Source organism: Gymnogyps californianus, chromosome 7, assembly GCF_018139145.2.
Source record: "Gymnogyps californianus isolate 813 chromosome 7, ASM1813914v2, whole genome shotgun sequence".
NCBI classification, from domain to species: Eukaryota; Metazoa; Chordata; class Aves; order Accipitriformes; family Cathartidae; genus Gymnogyps; species Gymnogyps californianus.
Genome location: NC_059477.1, coordinates 18,216,690 through 18,237,075, shown reverse-complemented (window position 1 = coordinate 18,237,075; position 20,386 = coordinate 18,216,690). Strand labels below are relative to the sequence as shown.

General features: G+C 41.3%; 1 protein-coding gene across 1 annotated transcript in view; it reads right to left on the bottom strand.

The window, feature by feature from the left end:
* TTN (titin) overlaps positions 1 to 20,386 on the bottom strand; it is a 244,573-nt gene that overhangs the window by 27,983 nt on the left and 196,204 nt on the right. The window contains exons 271-277 of the mRNA XM_050900483.1: positions 19,751 to 20,341; positions 19,553 to 19,657; positions 18,857 to 19,054; positions 18,476 to 18,772; positions 17,751 to 18,338; positions 17,355 to 17,657; positions 132 to 17,237 (exon numbers count right to left, since the gene is read on the bottom strand). Coding sequence (XP_050756440.1) covers positions 132 to 17,237; positions 17,355 to 17,657; positions 17,751 to 18,338; positions 18,476 to 18,772; positions 18,857 to 19,054; positions 19,553 to 19,657; positions 19,751 to 20,341 — 19,188 coding nt within the window. The remainder of the gene's footprint in view (positions 1 to 131; positions 17,238 to 17,354; positions 17,658 to 17,750; positions 18,339 to 18,475; positions 18,773 to 18,856; positions 19,055 to 19,552; positions 19,658 to 19,750; positions 20,342 to 20,386) is intronic.

The window sequence follows — 20,386 nt, the reverse complement described above, 5'->3', positions numbered from 1 at the left end:
TGTAAAGCCACAGACATACCTACCACAAAATTATCTTTTTTTACTGTAAACAGATTTAACACTTTTTATATTATTTTAAAGTAAACATACTGTTTTAAATATTAACAAATATTTTTCTTAGTAAAACACACCTGTTATTTTTGTTCCCTCCTTGGTCTCAGAAGGCACTCCAACACCATACTCATTTTCTCCAGAAACTCGGAAGTGGTAAGTGGCACCTTCTTGCAAGCCAGTGACTTTGTAGGACAGGCGATGACAATTGTTTGTCACGGTGACCCACGCTTTTTTGCTAGCTTCTCGTTTTTCAATAACATAGTTCTTCACAGGTGCTCCACCATCATTTTCAGGAACATCCCAAGATAACACAGCAGATTCTTTAGTTACGTCTTTTGCTGCAATATTAGATGGTGGGCCAGGAGTATCAAGAACTTTGACAACTAAAGTCAAGGTAGCAGTGTTCAGGATGTTTTGCAATGTTAATGTGTATTTTCCAGAATCGTTTCTTGTTGCTTTTTCAATAGTAAGAGATGTGCAATTATCTGAAGTATCAATGCTTGCTCGTGTACGGAGATCAGTGTCTGGTTTGTTCCACGTCACATTTGGGACTGGTTTGCCTCTGAAAGGAACAGTCATTGTGAATGATCCACCAGCCTTTACAATTAAAGTCTTCCGCATTTCACTGTCAATATCAAAGGCAGGTTCTTCTTCTCTTTCTTTTGCCACCTGAGGTTCTGAGACATCACTTGGTTCACTGGCACCAATTTTGTTAATGGATTTCACTCTAAAGACGTACTCAGAGCCTGATACTAACCCAGTTATGGTGTATTCTGTGCCTCTTAAGTTCTGAATAGCAGTTGTCCAGTCAGTTTCATCAGTTTTCTTGTATTCAACTGTGTATCCCGTTACTGGAGCACCTCCATCAAACAGTGGCTTTGTCCACCCAATTGTGATATTTGACCTTGTAGAATCCATAATCTTAGGTTTAGATGGGGGAGATGGCAAGAAGATTGGATCTTCTGCCCGAATCAATGGTGTGGTTTCACTTGGAAGACTGAGGCCAGCTGCATTTTCTGCATAAACCCGGAATTCATATTCACATCCTTCACGGAGACCAGATGATTTCACTCTTAAATCATAAACTGGCTTTTTGTTTACACGAATCCATCTTAGGCTAGTTTTCTCACGCCTTTCAATTACATAGCCAGAGATCTCATTGCCTCCATCAGACTCAGGTCTTGCCCAGCACAGAGTTATTGAATCTTTGCTCACACTGGTGATCTCTAAAGATGTAGGTGGACTTGGAACTGTAAATGGGTCTAGGGCTTTGACAGCAACACTTTCTAGAGGCTCACCAACACCATACTTGTTAACTCCCATCACTCTGAAAATATACTCATTACCCTTCAGTAGTTTTGTCACTTTACAGGATGTTGTTCTAAGCTCTCCTTCACAAAGTGTCCATGCAATTCTGCTGGTCTCACGTTTTTCTACAATATAATAATCAATATCAGCACCGCCATTTTCTTGAGGGGGTCCCCATGATAAATGGCACTTTTCAGCAGTAAGGCCATTTATTTCTAATGGGCCTGCAGGTGGACCAGGTCTGTCAAGTACTTTGCAATTAATTGCCAAAGATCTTGTTCCTGCAACATTTTGTAATGTTAGTACATACTGTCCTGAATCACCTCGGATACAGTCCTTAATGGTTATTGCAGTAGTGTGATCTGTCGAGGCTATTTCAACTCTAGCTTTTCCTTCAAGCTCCTTGCCATCCTTTGTCCATGAAATCACTGGTATTGGCCGTCCTGCAATATCAACATTGACTTTAAACACTTCTCCAGCTTTCACAACTACAACATCCCTGAATTTGGCATCCAACATAATTCTTGGAGCCTCTACATCATCTTTTACAGTCACAGGTCCAGTTGATTCAGATGGCTGACTGAAGAGTCCAGCAGCATTCTTTGCAATCACACGGAATTCATATCGCTGGTCTTCTGTAAGTCCACCTACGTCAAAGTATGTTTCTTGCACGTTAGTAAAATTACACTTTAGCCAACGACCATCTGGTATCTCTCTGCGTTCAATAATATACCCTGTTACTTTAGCTCCACCATCATATTCTGGTTTAGTCCATTTCAGTGAGACACATGTTCTTGTAATATTAGTAACTTCTGGTTGACCAGGAGGATCACATGGATCTCTTGCAGCAACTGGTTCACATGATTTACTGCATTTGCCTATTCCGGCAATGTTTTCAGCATACACACGATATTCATACAGCAGTCCTTCATCAAGACCTGTAACTTTCATTTGCGTATCAGGTATAAGGCTCTTGTTGACTTTTGTCCAAAGAATGCTGCTTCTTTCTTTACGCTCCAAGTGATATCCTAGTACTCTGCTACCTCCATCATTAACTGGTATCTGCCAAGTTACAATCATGAAAGTTTTAGTTGCATGTGCCACATGAGGAGTTCCAGGTGGTCCTGGAGGCTTAAATGGATACTCTGCCACAACAGAAGGAGAATTAGTGTAAGTGCTTTTCCCATAGCGGTTTTCTGCACAAATACGGAACTGATATTCAGAGCCAGTGGTGAGTCGGGATACTTTAATTGATGTTCTTGCAACTGCTGCAGATACTACATCCCATGTTGTTGTGGTAGTGTCTCGCTTCTCCACAATGTAATTGCTAATATGGCACCCACCATCATATGCTGGAGGTTTCCAAGACAGAGTTACACTATCAGCACTAATTCCATCAATATGCACATCAGTTGGTGGTCCTGGTCTGTCGAGGACAACTACAGTTAAAGAAGCTGTTGTTGATCCAGCAGTATTTGAAAGATGTAGTTCATAATGTCCCAAATCTTCATTTGAAGCTTCCTTGATGGATAGTGAAGTTGAAGTCTTTGATGTCTGAACATTTACCCTGGTTGTCTCTTTTAAGGGATTCCCATCCTTCTTCCAGCTAACGGTTGGAAGAGGTCGCCCTCTGAATGGCACATCAATCTTAAGATCATCTCCAGCTTTCACAGTGAATGTGTTGAAAAGGAGCTCAGCAGATGGCTGGATTTCAATATCTTTTGCAATGACTGGAACACCAAGTTCTCTTGGATCACTTTTTCCTTTTTCATTAACAGCAATCACTCTGAAACTGTACTCTTCTCCCATACTTAAGCCTGTTATTGTTGCTTCTAATGTTTTCACCTGTGTACATGCACTCCATTTTATACTTCCTTTAGTTTGCATTTCTACTATATAACCAGTAATTTTACTGCCACCATCGCTTTCTGGCTTTTCCCATTTAATTGAAGCAGAGTTGCGAGTCACATCAACAAGAATGACCTTTGCAGGTGGAGAAGGTGGTTCAGAAACTTTAATTGGGTCAGGTGTTTCTGCTGGTAAGCCAACCCCATATTCATTTACAGCTAGAACACGGAAGTAATAACTACATCCTTCTTGTAGTTGAGTAATTTTGAAGGAATTCTTAGTGCAGTTGTTTGTAATTGTGGCATATGCCTTTCTTGTGGATTCTCGCTTTTCAACTACATAGTTGGTAATTTTAGCTCCACCATCAATAAGTGGTGGTTCCCAGGCTAATGTTACAAAATCTTTCTTCACTTCTCTGATTGTCAGGTTGATAGGTGCACTAGGTGTATCAAGCACTCTGACATTAACAAAAGCTGATTTTTTGCCACTGTTGTTCTCTAAAGTAAGATTGTATCTACCACTATCAAATCTATTCACATTGTCAATGACCAGCATTGTATAGGAACTGGTGACTTCAATCTGAGCCCGCTCACTAATTGTTCCTTCTGCTTTCTCCCATTTGACTTCAGGTTCTGGTCTTCCTTTGATGGTGACAAACAGGCGTAATGTACCACTAGCACGTACAGTGACCACTTTTCTGAGCTCTGCATCAAGTTCTATTTCAGGAGGTTCAATCTTGTCTGCTGCTATGACTGTACCAGGTATAGTAGCAGGTTCTCCTACTCCTTCTGAGTTGATGGCACAGATGCGGAAGTTATACTCCTGGTTCTCTTTAAGTTTTGTTACTGTGAACTGTTTTGCTTGTAGGCCTGTTGGTGGGGTGCAGGTAGTCCATACATCATCAGCAGCTTCTTTTACTTCTACTACATATCCCTTAACTGGAGCACCACCATCATAAACGGGCTTACTCCAGGCAAGGGAAACTGATGACCTGGAAGTGTCTGTGACCTTTGGATTGCTTGGTGGACCTGGTGGATACAATACATCACAAGCACGATAGAAAATGGATGGCTCACTGGGTTCCCCTACCCCTGCAGCATTTTCAGCAGAAACTCTAAATTCATAGAAATGCCCATCGGTAAGACCTGTTACTCTGAATCGCAAGTCTGTCAGCCTTTTCTTATTGCATTTGGTCCACCGGATACCATCTTTGTCTCGTTTTTCAAGTATGTAACCTTCAATTTCAGCTCCCCCATTGTCTTCTGGGCGACCCCATGTTACCACCATAGAATCTTTTGTGATTGCTGAAACTTCAGGTGTTGAAGGAGGACCAGGGGGTTTGTATGGATTACGAGCCACAATTGGCTCAGATTCCAAGGGTTCTCCAGTTCCATATTTGTTCACTGCCATTACACGGAAAATGTACTCATTGCCAGCAAGGAGTCTGGTTACTTTGTGGTTAAGAGCCTGCACGTCTGTTGCTACTTGTGTCCATGAAAGCCTGCTTGTCTCTCTCTTCTCAATGATATAATGTGAGATACTAGAACCACCATCATGTAAAGGTGGAGCCCATGCCAAGTAGCATTTTTCTGCAGTGACACCTGTAACCTTCAAAGGTCCTTCTGGAGGTCCTGGCCTATCAAGCACTTTTACAGTGATGGGTATAGATTTTGTGCCACCAACATTTCTGAGGTTAAGAGTATAGTGACCTCCATCTACTCTTATACAGTCTTTGACAGTAAGAATTGTTTTCTGAATGGTAGATTTAATTTCCATTCTTGCAGTTGCTTCTTCAAGGTCTTTACCATCTTTTGACCATGTAATGTCAGGAGTAGGTTTGCCATGGATATCAGCTTCAAGAACAAAGGTTTCTCCAGCATGAACAACAATGACATCTTTGTATTTAGGATCCAGTGAAGCCCCTGGTGCTTCAATTTCATCTCTGGCAGTAATGGGCCCTGTACTTTCAGATGGTTCACTCAAGCAACCTGCTGCATTTCTTGCAATTACTCTAAATTCATATCGTTGGTCTTCAACTAGACCACTTACTGTAAATTCTGTTTCCAACACATTTGTAAAGCTGGCTTTCATCCAGCGACCATCTGGTAGTTCTTTCTTTTCTACAATATATCCAGTTATTTTGCTTCCACCATCATATTCTGGTTTTTTCCACTTCAGCGTGATATTATTTCTTGTAACAACAATGGCCTCTGGGCGGCCAGGTGGGTCACAAGGATCTCGGGCAACATACAGTTCTGATACTTTGCTGACTTTGCCAATGCCAACAATGTTTTCAGCAGAAACCCTGAACTCATATTCAAGACCTTCTTCAAGGCCATCTGTTTTATATTTGGTGTCTGCAATGAGTGACTTGTTCTGTTTTGTCCAAAGAATGCTGTTCTTATCTTTACGTTCAAGATGGTAGCCAAGAACTTTGCTTCCTCCATCATTAACTGGTTCATGCCATTGTACGATCATATGGTCCTTGGAAGCTGCTGTTACAAATGGGGTTCCAGGTGGCCCAGGCACCTTGTAGGGATATTGCACAACAACTGGTTTAGAATCCAAAGGAGAGCTCTTCCCATATCTATTTTCAGCAGAAATCCTGAACTGGTATTCAGAACCTGTTTTAAGCTTTGTTGCTTTGATAGTTGTTCTTGCAACAGTTGCTGACACAATGCTCCATGTAGTAGTGCTTGTGTCACGCTTTTCTACTATATAGTTGCTTATCTGACAGCCACCAGTATAATCAGGTGGATCCCATGATAAAACAACAAAGTCTGCACTAACTTCGTCAAAGCGGACAGGTCCTCGTGGTGGGCCAGGCTTTTCCAGTACAATTATGCTCAGGTGCTCTGTTGCTGTACCTGCTGTGTTTGTTGCTGTTACTGTGTATTTACCGAAGTCTTCCTTGTTGCTTTCTTTAATATGTAAGATAGTTGATGTTGATGTATCCTGAACATGTAATCTGGTTGTCTGTTTCAGTGGCTGCTCATCTTTTGTCCAAGTAATAGTAGGTTTGGGTCTACCTATAAATGGTACTTCTATCTTCAGATCTTCTCCAGCCTGTACACTGTATGTATTAAACATCAGTTTGAAACTTGGCTCAATTGTCAAGTCTTTAGCTATCACAGGAATTCCAAGTGCTCTGGGATCACTTTTGCCTTTTTCATTGTAGGCAATCACATGAAATTGATATTCCTGTCCTGGACTCAAACCAGACACAACTGCATTGCATGTTTTGGTCTCACTAACAACGCTCCATTTTTCTGTTCCTTTAGGCAGCATTTCAACAATGTATCCCAAAATTCTGCTACCTCCATCATGTTCAGGTTTTTCCCATGTAAGTGATGCACTTCTCTGAGTCACATCGGTGAGTGTTACTTTCCCAGGAGGCAGAGGTGGCTCTGAGGCTTTGATAGCATCCGTGGTTTCAGCTGGAACACCAATTCCAAATTCATTTTCAGCCATAACTCTGAAGTAATAAATTGCTCCTTCTGTAAGATTTTCAACTTTAAAACTTGTCTTGCCACACTTAGCACTTACATTTGCAAATGCCTTCCTGGTTGACTCACGCTTGTCTATTACATAGTTCTTTACCTTTGCACCACCATCGATAACGGGCGGTTCCCAAGATAGTACAGCAGAATCCTTCTTTATATCCTTTACCACTAAGTTTTGTGGTGGTCCTGGCGTGTCCAAGACTTTTACTGTAACAAATGCAGATTTAGAACCACTGCTGTTCTCCAACTTAAGAATGTACTTTCCAGCATCATTTCTATCACAGTTGTCAATTGAAAGTTGTGTGTAGTTTATGCCTTTATCAATCTGAACTTTTTCTGTGAATTCACCTTCTTCTCGAGACCACGTGATGTCAGGTGTTGGTCGTCCCCTGAATGGTATGTGAATCCTAGCAGACCCGCCAGCTCTAACCACTATCCCTTTCCTTAGCTCTGAATCAATATCAAGTTCTGGAGCTTCAAGTTTGTCTTCTGGTTTAATAGTACCAGGAACAGATGCAGCCTCTCCTACACCAATCTTGTTGAGGGCACACACTCGTAGTTTATATTCTTGATGTTCAGTAAGCTTTTTGATTTCAAATCGAGTGGCACGTACACCTGTCTGTGGAGTAACAAGTGACCATTCATCTTCATCTGCTTTACAGATTTCTACAAGGTATCCCTGGATTTCACAACCACCATCATAAATAGGTTTACTCCAGCCCAGTGTAACTGAACTTTTGGTGGTATCCACAACATGGGCATTTGTAGGTGGGCCAGGCTTGAACATGGGGTCACAAGCTTTAAAGTAAGGAGAAACTTGGCTTGGTTCACCCACTCCAGCAGCATTTTCAGCAGAAACTCTGAATTCATATTCGTGATCCTCTGTTAATCCTGTAACTCTTAATCGCAAATCTGTAATTCGGCGTTTATTGCATTTTACCCATCTGATGCCTGTTCGGTCTCTCTTTTCTACAATGTAACCTATGATTTCACTACCTCCATCACTATCTGGCCGGCTCCAGCAGACAGTCATAGAATCCTTTGTGATGTTGGTAATTTCCAAGGCCTTTGGTGGTCCAGGAACCACAAATGGATTTTTCATCATTACTGGCACAGATTCTAATGGCTCACCAACCCCATATTTGTTAACTGCCATAATACGGAAAACATATTCATTTCCTTCCAAGAGTTTTGTTACTTTCAGCATTGTAGGTAAAACCTCTGAAGCAACAACAGTCCATGCTAGGCGACTAGTTTCTCTCTTCTCTACAATGTAATGAGAAATATCACTGCCACCATCATGAAGAGGAGGAGCCCATGCCAATGAACATTTTTCAGCTGTTACTCCTGTCACTTGGACTGGGCCCTCTGGAGGTCCTGGCCTGTCCAGGACTTTTACGGTTACTGGTACTGTCTTTGTTCCTGCAACATTAGAGGCTTCTAAAATGTACTGTCCACCATCAACTCTAACAGCATCTTTTACAATTATTAATGCACTGAAATCGGTATTCTTTATTTCATATCTAGCAGTTTCCTCAAGCTCTTTATCTCCTTTGTACCACTTAATGGTTGGTAGTGGCTTTCCGTGAACATCAGCCTCAAGTCTGAATGTTTCACCAGCATTTACAACAATTATGTCTTTGTACTTTGGATCCATTGAAATTCGTGGAAGTTCAACTTCATCCCTTGCTGTTATTGGTCCTGTACTGTCAGAAGGTTTGCTTATTGCACCTGCAGCATTCTTTGCAATTACTCTAAATTCGTATCTTTGGTCTTCAGTAAGACCTGTTACAGTGAACTGAGTTTCAATGATATTTGTGAAGCTAGCTTTCATCCAGCGACCATCTGGCAAGTCACGTTTCTCTACAATATAACCAGTAATCTTACTTCCACCATCATATTCTGGTTTGGTCCACTGGAGAGTAATAGAGCTTCTTTTTATTATTACAGCTTCTGGGCGACCTGGAGGATCACATGGGTCGCGAGCTACATAGCACTCAGAAACTTTACTTGTTTTGCCTACACCAACAATATTTTCTGCAGAAACTCGAAACTCATATTCAATTCCTTCTTCAAGGTTAGTTGTCTTAAAACTTGTGTCCTGAATAATAGTCTTGTTCACTTTAGCCCATAAAATACTGTTTTTCTCCTTTCTCTCAAGATGGTAGCCCAACACTCTACTGCCACCATCATTTATTGGTTCATGCCACTGTACGACCATAGAGTCTTTCGTAACTGTTGTCACAAATGGTGTGCCAGGAGGTCCTGGTTCCTTGTAGGGGTACTGCGCTACAACTGGCACAGATTCCAATGCAAAGCTCTGCCCATATCTGTTCTCAGCAAATATTCTGAACTGGTATTCTGAACCAGTTTTCAGTTTAGTCACCTTCAGTGTAGTTCTTGCAACAGTAGCCGAAACTGTTTCCCATACAGTGGTTGTTGTATCTCTCTTGTGGACAACATAGTTGGTGATTTGGCAGCCGCCTGTGTACGCTGGGGGATTCCATGATAGTGTAATACTTTCTGCACTTATTTCATCAAACTTCACAGGTCCTACTGGAGGGTCAGGTTTGTCTAGAGTTATAATTTCAACAGAGGCAGACTTTTGCCCAACAACGTTAGCCACAGTGATTTCATAAGTGCCACTGTCCTCTTTGCTAGTTTCTTTAATATTCAATATAGTGAGATCAGTCAAATCGCTAACATTGACTCTTGTCGTCTGCCTTAAAGGTTGGCCATCTTTTACCCAGGTAACAGTTGGTTTAGGTCGACCTGCAATTGGTACTTCTACCTTCAGATCTTGTCCCACTTGGATACTATAACTGTGAAAAGCAGGTCTTACATCAGGTTCAATCACCAGGTCTTTGGCAACTATTGGAACTGCAAGTGCTTTAGGATCACTCTTACCCTTTTCATTTACAGCCATTACTCTAAAAAGATATTCTTCCCCTTGAGTTAGGTTAGTAATAACCGCTTCTAGTGTTTTTACACGAGCACACTCTGACCACTTCTCACTACCCTTTGCTTGCATTTCAACAATGTATTGTATGATTTTGCTGCCACCATCGTGCTCAGGTTTTGCCCAGCTTAGTGAGACACTGTTTCTTGTGACATCATCCACTGTTATTTTCCCAGGAGGCTGTGGAACTTCAGCAACTTTAATTGGGTCACTCGTTTCCGCAGGGAGGCCAATTCCGTATTCATTCTCAGCAGAGATTCTAAAGAAGTAATAGCAGCCCTCCTGAAGTTGATCTACTTTCCATGAAGTCTTGTGGCAGTTTGTTACAACAGCTGCATATGACTTTCTTGTTGCTTCACGCTTTTCAATAATGTAATTCTTTATTTTTGCTCCACCGTCCAAGAGAGGAGGCTCCCATGAAAGTGAAACAGAGTCTTTAGTGATCTCTCTGATTTTTAAATTAACAGGTGCACTTGGGGTATCCAGTACTCTTACACTGACAAAGGCAGACTTTGTTCCACTGCTGTTTTCTAAAGTCAGAGTATACTTTCCAGTATCAAATCTGTTAACATTGTCTAGAACAAGGGAAGTAAAGCTGCTAGTGGTATCAATAATAGCTGCCTCTCTGATCTCACCATCCACTTTACCCCATTTTACTTCAGGTGTTGGACGACCTCTGATGGGAACAAACAGTCTTAAGGAACCTCCTGCCCTCACATTTACAATCTTCCTTAATTCCATGTCAAGGTCAAGGTCTGGTGCCTCCATCTTTTCTTCCACAATAACAGAACCAGGAACATCTGCATGCTCTCCAACTCCTGCTTTATTAACTGCACATATGCGGAATTTGTATTCATGTTTTTCCACTAATTTTTCTACTTCCATATGAGTATTCTTAATTCCAGTTGGAGGGGTACAAATTGCCCATTCACCATCACTTACATCACATTTTTCCACAATGTATCCCTGAATTTCAGAGCCACCATCATAGATAGGTTTACCCCATGAAAGGAAAACTGAAGATCTTGTAACATCCACAACTTTAGGATTATTGGGTGGACCTGGCTTGTAAATAGGATCACATGCTTTGTAGTAAGTGGAAGGTGGACTTGGTTCACTAAGACCAGCAGCATTTTCAGCTGAAACTCTGTACTCGTAATCATGATTTTCTATAAGCCCGGTCACTCTGTATCGCAGTTCACTTATCAGGCGTTTGTTACATCTTGTCCAGCGAATACCTTCCTTATCTCGTTTTTCAAGGACATAGCCTAGGATTTCACTACCACCATCTGAGGCTGGCCTTTCCCATACAACTATCATAGAATCCTTGGTAATGGCTGTGACTTCTGGTGCCTTCGGTGGAAGTGGCACTACAAATGGGTTCTTTGCGAGTACTGGTTCAGACTCAAGAGGTTCACCAACGCCGTATTTATTTACTGCCATGATGCGGAAAACATATTCATTTCCTTCTAAAAGTTTTGTAACTTTGCAATTTAGGGTTTGCACGTTTGAATCAATGACCGTCCACACCAAGCGACTGGTTTCCCTTTTTTCTACAACGTAGTGCGAAATATCGCTACCACCATCTTGTAGTGGAGGTTTCCATGACAGCATGCATTTTTCAGCAGTAACGCCTGTAATCTCAACAGGTCCTTCTGGTGGTCCAGGTCTATCAAGAACTTTGACGTTAACAGGAACTTTCTTTTCACCTGCAACATTCTTTGCCAGTAGTACATACTGACCACTGTCAACTCTAATGGCTTCCTTCACACTAAGGCTTGTTGCAAAATCGGTACTTTTTATTTCCATACGAGCAGTGTTTGTCAGCTCACGATCACCTTTTAACCACTGAATGGAAGGTATTGGTTTGCCATGAACATCAGCATCAAGCTTGAATGACTCACCAGCATGCACTACAATAGTGTCTTTGTATTTTGGATCCATACTTATATGAGGTGGTTCTACTTCATCTCTTGCTGTAATTGCCCCTGAGCTCTCAGATGGTTCACTGAAAACACCTGCAGCATTTCGCGCTATAACACGGAACTCATACCTCTGGTTTTCAACTAGACCAGTTACTTCAAATTGGGTATCAATGACATTTGTAAAGCTTGCTTTCATCCAGCGACCATCAGGTAGCTCCTTCTTTTCAACAACATAGCCTGTGATCTTACTTCCACCATCATATACAGGTTTCTTCCACTGAAGTGTTACTGAGCTTCTTGTGACAATTATAGGTTCTGGACGACCTGGAGGGTCACATGGGTCATGTGCAGTATAGCATTCAGATGCTCTACTTGCTTTTCCAATGCCTACTATGTTTTCTGCATAAACTCTGAACTCGTATTCAAGACCTTCCTCAAGGCCAGTTGTCTTAAATTTGGTATCTGGAATAGGTGTTTTATTCAGTTTAGCCCACAGAATGCTGTTTCTTTCTTTGCGCTCCAAGTGATACCCAATGATCTTGCTACCACCATCATTGACTGGTTCATTCCATTGTACCACCATGCTGTCTTTTGAGACATTTGTTACAAAAGGTGTTCCAGGTGGACCGGGAACTTTAAATGGATATTGGGCTATGATTGGCTCTGAAGTGAGATAGGTACTCTTCCCATATCTGTTCTCAGCTGCGATTCTGAACTGGTATTCACAGCCCGTCTTTAATCGACATGCTTTTATAGTTGTTCTTGCGACAGTAGCTGACACAATCTGCCAAGTGGTGGTAGAAGTGTCTCTTTTTTCTACAATGTAATTATTGATAGAGCTACCACCATCATACTTGGGTGGTTCCCAGGAAATGGTAATACTGTCTGCTGTTACTTCATCTACTTTTACTGGTCCAGTTGGAGGTCCTGGTTTGTCAAGGACAACGATATTTAGGGTCTCAGTTGCTTCACCTGCAGAGTTTGTAAGTTTAACTAAATATGTCCCCACATCTTCTTTGCATGCTTCTTTTATTGTTAACACTGTGTTATTTTCTGAACTTTCTGCATTTACTCTTGTAGTCTGCTTCAATGCCACATTATCTTTATGCCAAAACACTGCTGGTTTGGGTCGACCAACAAAAGGAACATCAACCTTTAAGTCCTCTCCTGCTAGAACACTGAAAGTGGTAAACAGTAGTTTGAAAGCTGGTGGAATCACAAGATCTTTTGCAACAACTGGTATACCCAGCTGGCGAGGATCACTGATACCTTTCTCATTCTGAGCTGAAACACGGAAGGTGTATTCTTCACCTTGGATCAAGCCTGTGATAGTGGCTTCAGTAACTTTTACTGTAGCACAAGTTGACCACTTGTCACTGCCTTTGCTTTGCATTTCTACAATATAGCCCAGAATTCTGCTACCACCATCATGTTCAGGTTTTTCCCAAGATAAGGATACGCTGTTTCTTGTCACATCCAACAAAGTTATTTTCCCTGGTGGAAGTGGTCTTTCTGATACTTTTACAGATTCTGAAGTTTCAACTGGAAGGCCTATTCCATACTCATTTTCAGCTAGGACTCTGAAGTAGTAGTTGCAGCCTTCTTGCAGTGAATCGACTTTCCAGCTGGTCTTGTGGCAATTGGCATTAACAGTTGAATAAGCTTTTCTTGTTGATTCACGCTTTTCAACAATGTAATTTTTTATTTTAGAGCCACCATCTATGAGAGGAGGAGCCCATGTGAGTGTAACTGATGATTTTGTAACTTCTTTTACTTTCAAATCTTGAGGTGCGCCTGGGGTATCAAGAACTCTGACATTCACAAATGCTGACTTACTACCTGAGCTGTTTTCAATTGTCAGTATGTATTTGCCACTATCAAATCTATTTACGTTTTCAACAATAAGTAGAGTATAAGAGCTTGTTGATTCAATATTCGCTCTATCCAAAGATTCTCCATGTTCTCTTGTCCATTTTACTTCAGGTGCTGGTCTTCCTTTAATTGGGACAAAGAGCCTAAGAGTACAGCAGGCTCTAATAGTGACAACTTTCCGTAGTTCTGCATCAAGTTCAATCTCTGGAGGTAGCATTCTTTCTTCAGCTTTTGGAGTCCCAGGAACAAGAGCAGGTTCTCCAAGACCTTCAGAGTTCATAGCATATATCCGTATTTTATACTCTTGATTTTCTTTCAGGTCAGTGATGGTAAAAGAAGTGGCCTTTAAACCTACTGGTGGAGTTACAATCTTCCACTCGTCTTCTTCAGGTAGTGCGATCTCAACCATGTAACCTGTGATCTCTGAACCACCATCATATATTGGTTTGTTCCATGCTATTGTAATTGAGGACTTGCTGCTATCCAAAACACGAGGGTTACCTGGGGGACCAGGCTTAAATACAGTATCACAAGCTTTATAGAATGGGCTGGTTGGGCTTGGCTCACTGACTCCAGCAGCATTTTCAGCCATGACTCTGTATTCATATTCATGGCCTTCTGTCAGTCCAGACACTTTATAACGTAAGTCAGTAACAACCCGTTTGTTACATTTCACCCACCGTAGACCAGCCCTGTCTCGACGTTCCACAATATAGTTAGTTATTGGGCTCCCACCATCAGAATCAGGATGGCCCCAACAAACAACCATAGAATCTTTTGTAATTGCTGTAACTTCAGGTGTTTTAGGTGGATCGGGTGGCACATATGGATTTACTGCAAGAACGGGCTCTGATTCCAGAGGCTCACCAACTCCGTATTTGTTAACAGCCATAACACGGAACACGTACTCATTGCCCTTCAACAGCTTAGTAACCTTCAGTTTAGTTAATGGAACTTCTGTGGCTACAGCTGTCCATGCCAATCTACTAGTTTCACGTTTTTCAACCACATAATGGTCAATCTTTGCTCCTCCATCATCCAGTGGAGGTAGCCATGACAGCACACATTTTTCTGCAGTGACTTCAGACACAGCCAAAGGCCCTTCTGGGGGACCAGGTCTGTCAAGAACTTTAACATTGAAGATATGCTTGGCGAAGCCACCAGGATTTGTTGCAGTAAGTGTATAGGCACCACCATCTCTTCTTGAAGAATCTTTATTGATAAGAACAGTAGAGAAATCTGCTATTTTTATTTCTAATTTTGCTGTGTCTTCAAGTTCTTTTTCTCCTTTTGTCCATGTCATAGTTGGTGGAGGGCGACCTGAAACATCAGCCTCAAGTCTGAAAACTTCACCTGCTTTCAGCACTAAGGTGTCTTTGTATTTAGCATCCACCCTTATCTTTGGTGCTTCAATGTCATCTCTACAAGTTATTGCATCTGATGGCTCAGAGGGCTGACTAACAGCCCCACCAGCATTCCTAGCAATCACACGGAATTCATAGGCAGCATCTTCCGTCAAACCACTTACAGTGAATTCAGTCTCTAGTATATTGCTGAAATTAGCCTTCAGCCAACGGCCATTAGGAAGGTCTCTTTTTTCAACAGTGTAGCCAGTTATCTTAAAACCTCCATTATATTCTGGTTTAGTCCACTTCAGTGTAACTGCATGTCTTGTAATGTTCAGAGGTATCGGCTTACCAGGTGGATCTATTGGGTCTAGGGCAAACACAGGCTCAGATGGCTTGCTTGGTTTACTCTTCCCAGCCAGATTTTCTGCTATAACACGGAATTCATATGCAATGCCATCGGTAAGTCCAGTTGATTTAAAGATATTGCCTGATACCAGCATTTTACTTACAGTCTGCCAAAGAATACTATTTCGTTCTTTTCTTTCAACATGATATCCCAGAATTGGGCTTCCACCATCAGTAAGTGGCTCATTCCAGCTAATGGTCATGGTTTCTTTGGTGACTGCAATCACCTGAGGAGTGCCAGGAGGCCCAGGTACCTTAAACGGGTAGTTGGCAACTACAGACTCTGAAGTAATGGCTGGACCAATTCCATATCTATTTTGAGCTTTAACACGGAACTGATACTCAACTCCAGTAGTAAGACGAGTGGCTTTAAACGTAGTACGTATCACTGTGGTTGCCAGTTCAGTCCATGTGGTACTGTCAGTTTGACGCATTTCTACAACATAGTTACTTACTGGTACACCACCATCATTCAAAGGAGGCTCCCACGAGAATGTTAGAAAGTCAGATGAAATTTCATCAAATTTGATTGGTCCAGTAGGAGGTCCAGGTATGTCATGAACCTGAACTGTGATTACTTCACTAACTTCTCCAACAATATTTTTAGCTGACAGTGGATATTGACCACTATCACTTCGTTTGCATTCATTGATGGTTAGTATGGTTGCAGTTGCAGTATTTTCATAATTTACCCTTTGTGTTTGCTTAAGTATCTGGTCTTCTTTCTTCCAAGTGACAGTAGGCCTTGGACGACCAAGCACGGGGATTTCAATCTTGATATTGTCACCAGCTTTGGCAATGACTGTTTTCTGGTAGAGACCACGGAGATCAAACTCTGGTAGCATCGTTTGCTCCTTGATAATAACTGGCCTGCTTTCTCTTGGGGCACTTCTTCCAGCACTGTTAACTGCCATAACCTGGAAAGTATACTCTTCATTTTCAGTTAGATTCTTTACTACACAGTCCAGCGTTTTTACAGTGGTGATGTGTGCCCACTGGTTGGTTCCTTTTCTCTGTGCTTCAATTACATACCCAGTGATCCTGCTGCCACCATCATGTTCTGGTTTTGGCCAAGCCAGGGTAACTGAGTTCCGTGTTACATCCATAATATTGAGGCTCTCAGGTGGGGATGGTGCCTCAGAAGCTCTTACTGGTTCTGCAGTTTCAGCTGGTTCACCAATACCATACTCATTTTCAGCCAGCACTCTGAAATAGTATTCACATCCCTCAGCCAAATTAGGAATCCTGAAGGAACACTTCTGGCAGTTGGTTGTGACTGTTGAATATGCTTTCCGAGTTGATTCACGTTTCTCGACAATATAGTTTGTTATACGTGAACCGCCATCTATCAGAGGCATATCCCATTGGAGGGTGATGCTGTCTTTAGTTATTTCTCTAGGCTTAAGGTTTATTGGTGGACCTGGTGTATCCAAGACTTTTACATTTACAAAGCCAGTCTTCTTACCAGCAGCATTTTCAAGAGTCATTACGTATTTTCCTGCATCATATCTGGTGCACTCTGTGACAATCAAGAGTGTAAAAGAGTCTGTATTTTCAATACTGGCACGTCCTTTGAGTGAAACATCATCTTTTGTCCATGTAACTTCTGGAGTTGGACGTCCTTTAATTGGCACAAAAATCCGAATAGTTAATCCAGCTCTAACAACAAGTGTTCTTCTTAGCTCAGCATCTAATTCAAAGTCAGGAATCTCTTCCCGGTCTTTGATTTCCACACTTGGAATTATTGCTGGTTCACCGACACCTGCAGCATTCATGGCAGAGATTCTGAAATTGTATTTGGCTCCTGTCTGCAGATGAGCAACAACAAACTGAGTGATTCTTAAAGCAGTCCCTGTTGTGTCTTTTACCCATTCTTCTTCTCCTTCCTTTTGATGCTCTACTATATAGCCAATGATGTCAAGACCACCATCATAGTGAGGCTTGCCCCAGGCTAAAGATGCACTTGTCTTTGTAGTATCAGTCACTCTTGGATTTGCAGGTGGACCTGGTGGGTCTGAAAGGTGAGGAAAACATAAAACATTACATTACAGAGGAAGTCACTCTTACGCTGTCCGAAAGTGCTCCACGCCCATCCCACCCACCCCCAAAAAAGAAATGGCATGATACTAACATGCAACATCCTTGCATATGACTGAGTTTGAAGCATCACTTGGTGGTCCAACTCCTGCTCTGTTTTCTGCACTGACACGGAATTCATATTCATTTCCTTCCAGAAGACCAGTTACTTTGCATCTAAGATCTGAAACTGGTTTCTTTGTTGCTCTGACCCATCTTAAACCTTTCTTCTCTCTTCGCTCCACATAGTAACCTGTGATTTCACTTCCACCATCATCTACTGGCCTTTTCCAGGTGACTGTGACAGTATTTTTAGTCACATTTGTTACCTCCGGTTTTCCAGGAGGGCCTGGGGGACCTGTTAAGGAAGAAAAAAGTACAGTTAAAACAAAAATCAAGTCTCCAGAGATTAATAAAAACACACTGGAACCTCTTAGCTTGTTCTACGTACCAAATCTATCCACCATTTTAACTGGTTCTGATTGTACGGCTTCACCCTTGCCGTATTGATTTACTGCTGAGACGCGGAAAACATATTCATTTCCTTGAATGAGCTTGCTAACAACATGCCTACAGCTTTCAATATTTTCAGCAACCAATGTCCAGAGCAGTCGGCTAGTTTCTCTCTTTTCAAGAACGTATGATTTGACTGGTGATCCACCATCTTCTGCAGGAGGTGACCATGTAAGAGTTGCTTTTTCTGCTGAAACATTGCTGATCTCAATAGGCCCCGGAGGTCCTGGAACATCTAAAACTTTCACATGTACGCTCTCCTGCTTAGTGCCAAAAGGATTGGTTGCAGTGATTGTGTATTCTCCAGAATCTTTTCTGGTTGCATATTTGACAGTTAGAGTAGAAGAAGTTGGTGTGGTTTCAATGTGCACAAGCTCTGAAGGTCTAAAATCTTTTCCAGCTTTTGACCATGCTGAAGTTGGAGGTGGTTTGCCACGGATACTAACAGCAGACACTGTAATGGTGTCTCCTGCTTTTACTGTTAAACCTTCCTTCAAAGTAGGATCGATAACAATGCTTGGTGCCTCTGTCAAAACAAACAAACAAACAAACAAGAAAAAAACCCCGATTGTTACAACAAGAACACGGGGGGGGGGGGAGGGGAAGAGGATTTGGTATTAATTATTCAAATAAAATTCCACATTTTTAATGCCATCTACATACCATACTCATCCTTGCATATTATGGTTCCTGTGGATTCAGATGGAGGACTGATAGCTCCAGCAGTGTTCTTTGCTCTAATTCTGAACTCATATTTGGAGCCTTCAGTGAGGTCAGTCACAGTAAATGCACAGTCTGGAACATTCACATGATTAGCTTTTGTCCAAGTCTTTGAGGGTAAATCACGCTTTTCAACAATATAGCCAGTTAACTTATGTCCACCATCATATTTTGGTTCTGTCCAAATGAGTGTTACTGAGTTCCTAGTTACATTGATAACTTCTGGTTTCCCAGGGGGATCTAGAAGAAAAAATAATAAATAGTGGTCAAACAAAAGTTATTTAAAATTTCAGAATTTTCCTTTTTATTCTCCCGATGACTTACCAATAGGATCAAGTGCCACAACTGGTTCAGATGGCAGACTTGGTTTACCTACTCCAGCCATATTGATTGCCATTACTCTGAATTCGTATTCCAGACCTTCAGTTAATCCTGTCACTCTGAAATCTTTCATTCTTATTGGCATTTTATTTGCTCTTTTCCACAGAAGACTATTTCTTTCTTTGACTTCAATGTGATAACCTAGAAGATAAATGGTGAGATGAAAATATGAGGGTTTTCCAGAAATCTTCATTTCTCATAGCATTATGAAATATCATACTGCCTGTATGGCATGTCACATAGGCATTGTGCAAGAGGAACACTGAAAACCAGATTAAGAAATGGATGCGGACATACATTACAGATGTATGTAACTGCAACGACGAGATGTTTGTAAATGTAAGTTGCTAATTTTATGTTACCCAAGTAATGTAACATATAGGTGAGTTTGTTTTTCTTTCTTTAGGTGTTTTGGCTCTGTGCAAAAATATTGTTTCTCAGTTATTCTCCCAACTTTTAAGTTAATTTAAAAAAACCCCAAAACATCATAAAGAAAGAGTAGGAAGTAAAACAGTTCAATCAATCAATCAATCAATCACTCAATTTAAAGCATAAGCACCTGATAGTTTTATCTTACCCTTTGACAGAGAGAAAGAACTATTAAGAACTGAAATACTAGGGAGGCTTTTGGGGTTATACCTGTGATTGGTGAGCCTCCAGTTCTTCTGGGATCAGTCCAAGTTAAAGCTACAGATTCACGCCGAACATCAACAATGTTGGGAGGTGGAGGAGCATCTGGCACATCTAAACAATATAAAAAAAATGCAGTAACATTAAAAATAAATACCACCCCTAAAACATTTTTTTCAGTTTTTTAAAATTATAATGGATACTTACCAAATGGATGTTTTGCAATGACAGGGTCAGATTTAAGACCTTCACCTACTCCGTATTTATTTTCAGCCCTGATCCTGAATGTATATTCATTTCCTTCATGAAGTCTTGTAACTCTAAATGTGGTTTTCTGGACTGCAGAAGCACAAGTCACCCACTTATTGTTTATATTATCTCTCTTCTCAAGGACATAGTTAGTGATTTCTGAACCACCATCATCTTTTGGAGGGCCCCACTTCAAGGTTATGGCATCAGCTGTGACTTCTTCAAATTTCACCGGACCTGTTGGTATGCCAGGTTTGCCAACTACTTTCACAGAAATAGTGCCTTCCTTGCTGCCAACAACATTCTTCAGAGTTATTGTGTATTTTCCAGCATCAGCTTTCTGGCAGTCATGTACTACAAGTGTGGTGTTAACTGCTGTAGATTCAAAAGCAACTCTTCCACTTTCAGTAAGTGCCTGGTCTTCATCTTTCTTCCAAGTTACAGTTGGGACAGGCTTGCCTTTAATTGGGATTTTAAGACGGAAATTGCTACCCTCTTTAGCTATATAGCACAAATCAGGTAGATCTCTTAAATCAAGATCAGGTGCCACTGTAAAAATAAAAGAAACTGATTATTCAACTATGCATAAAATCT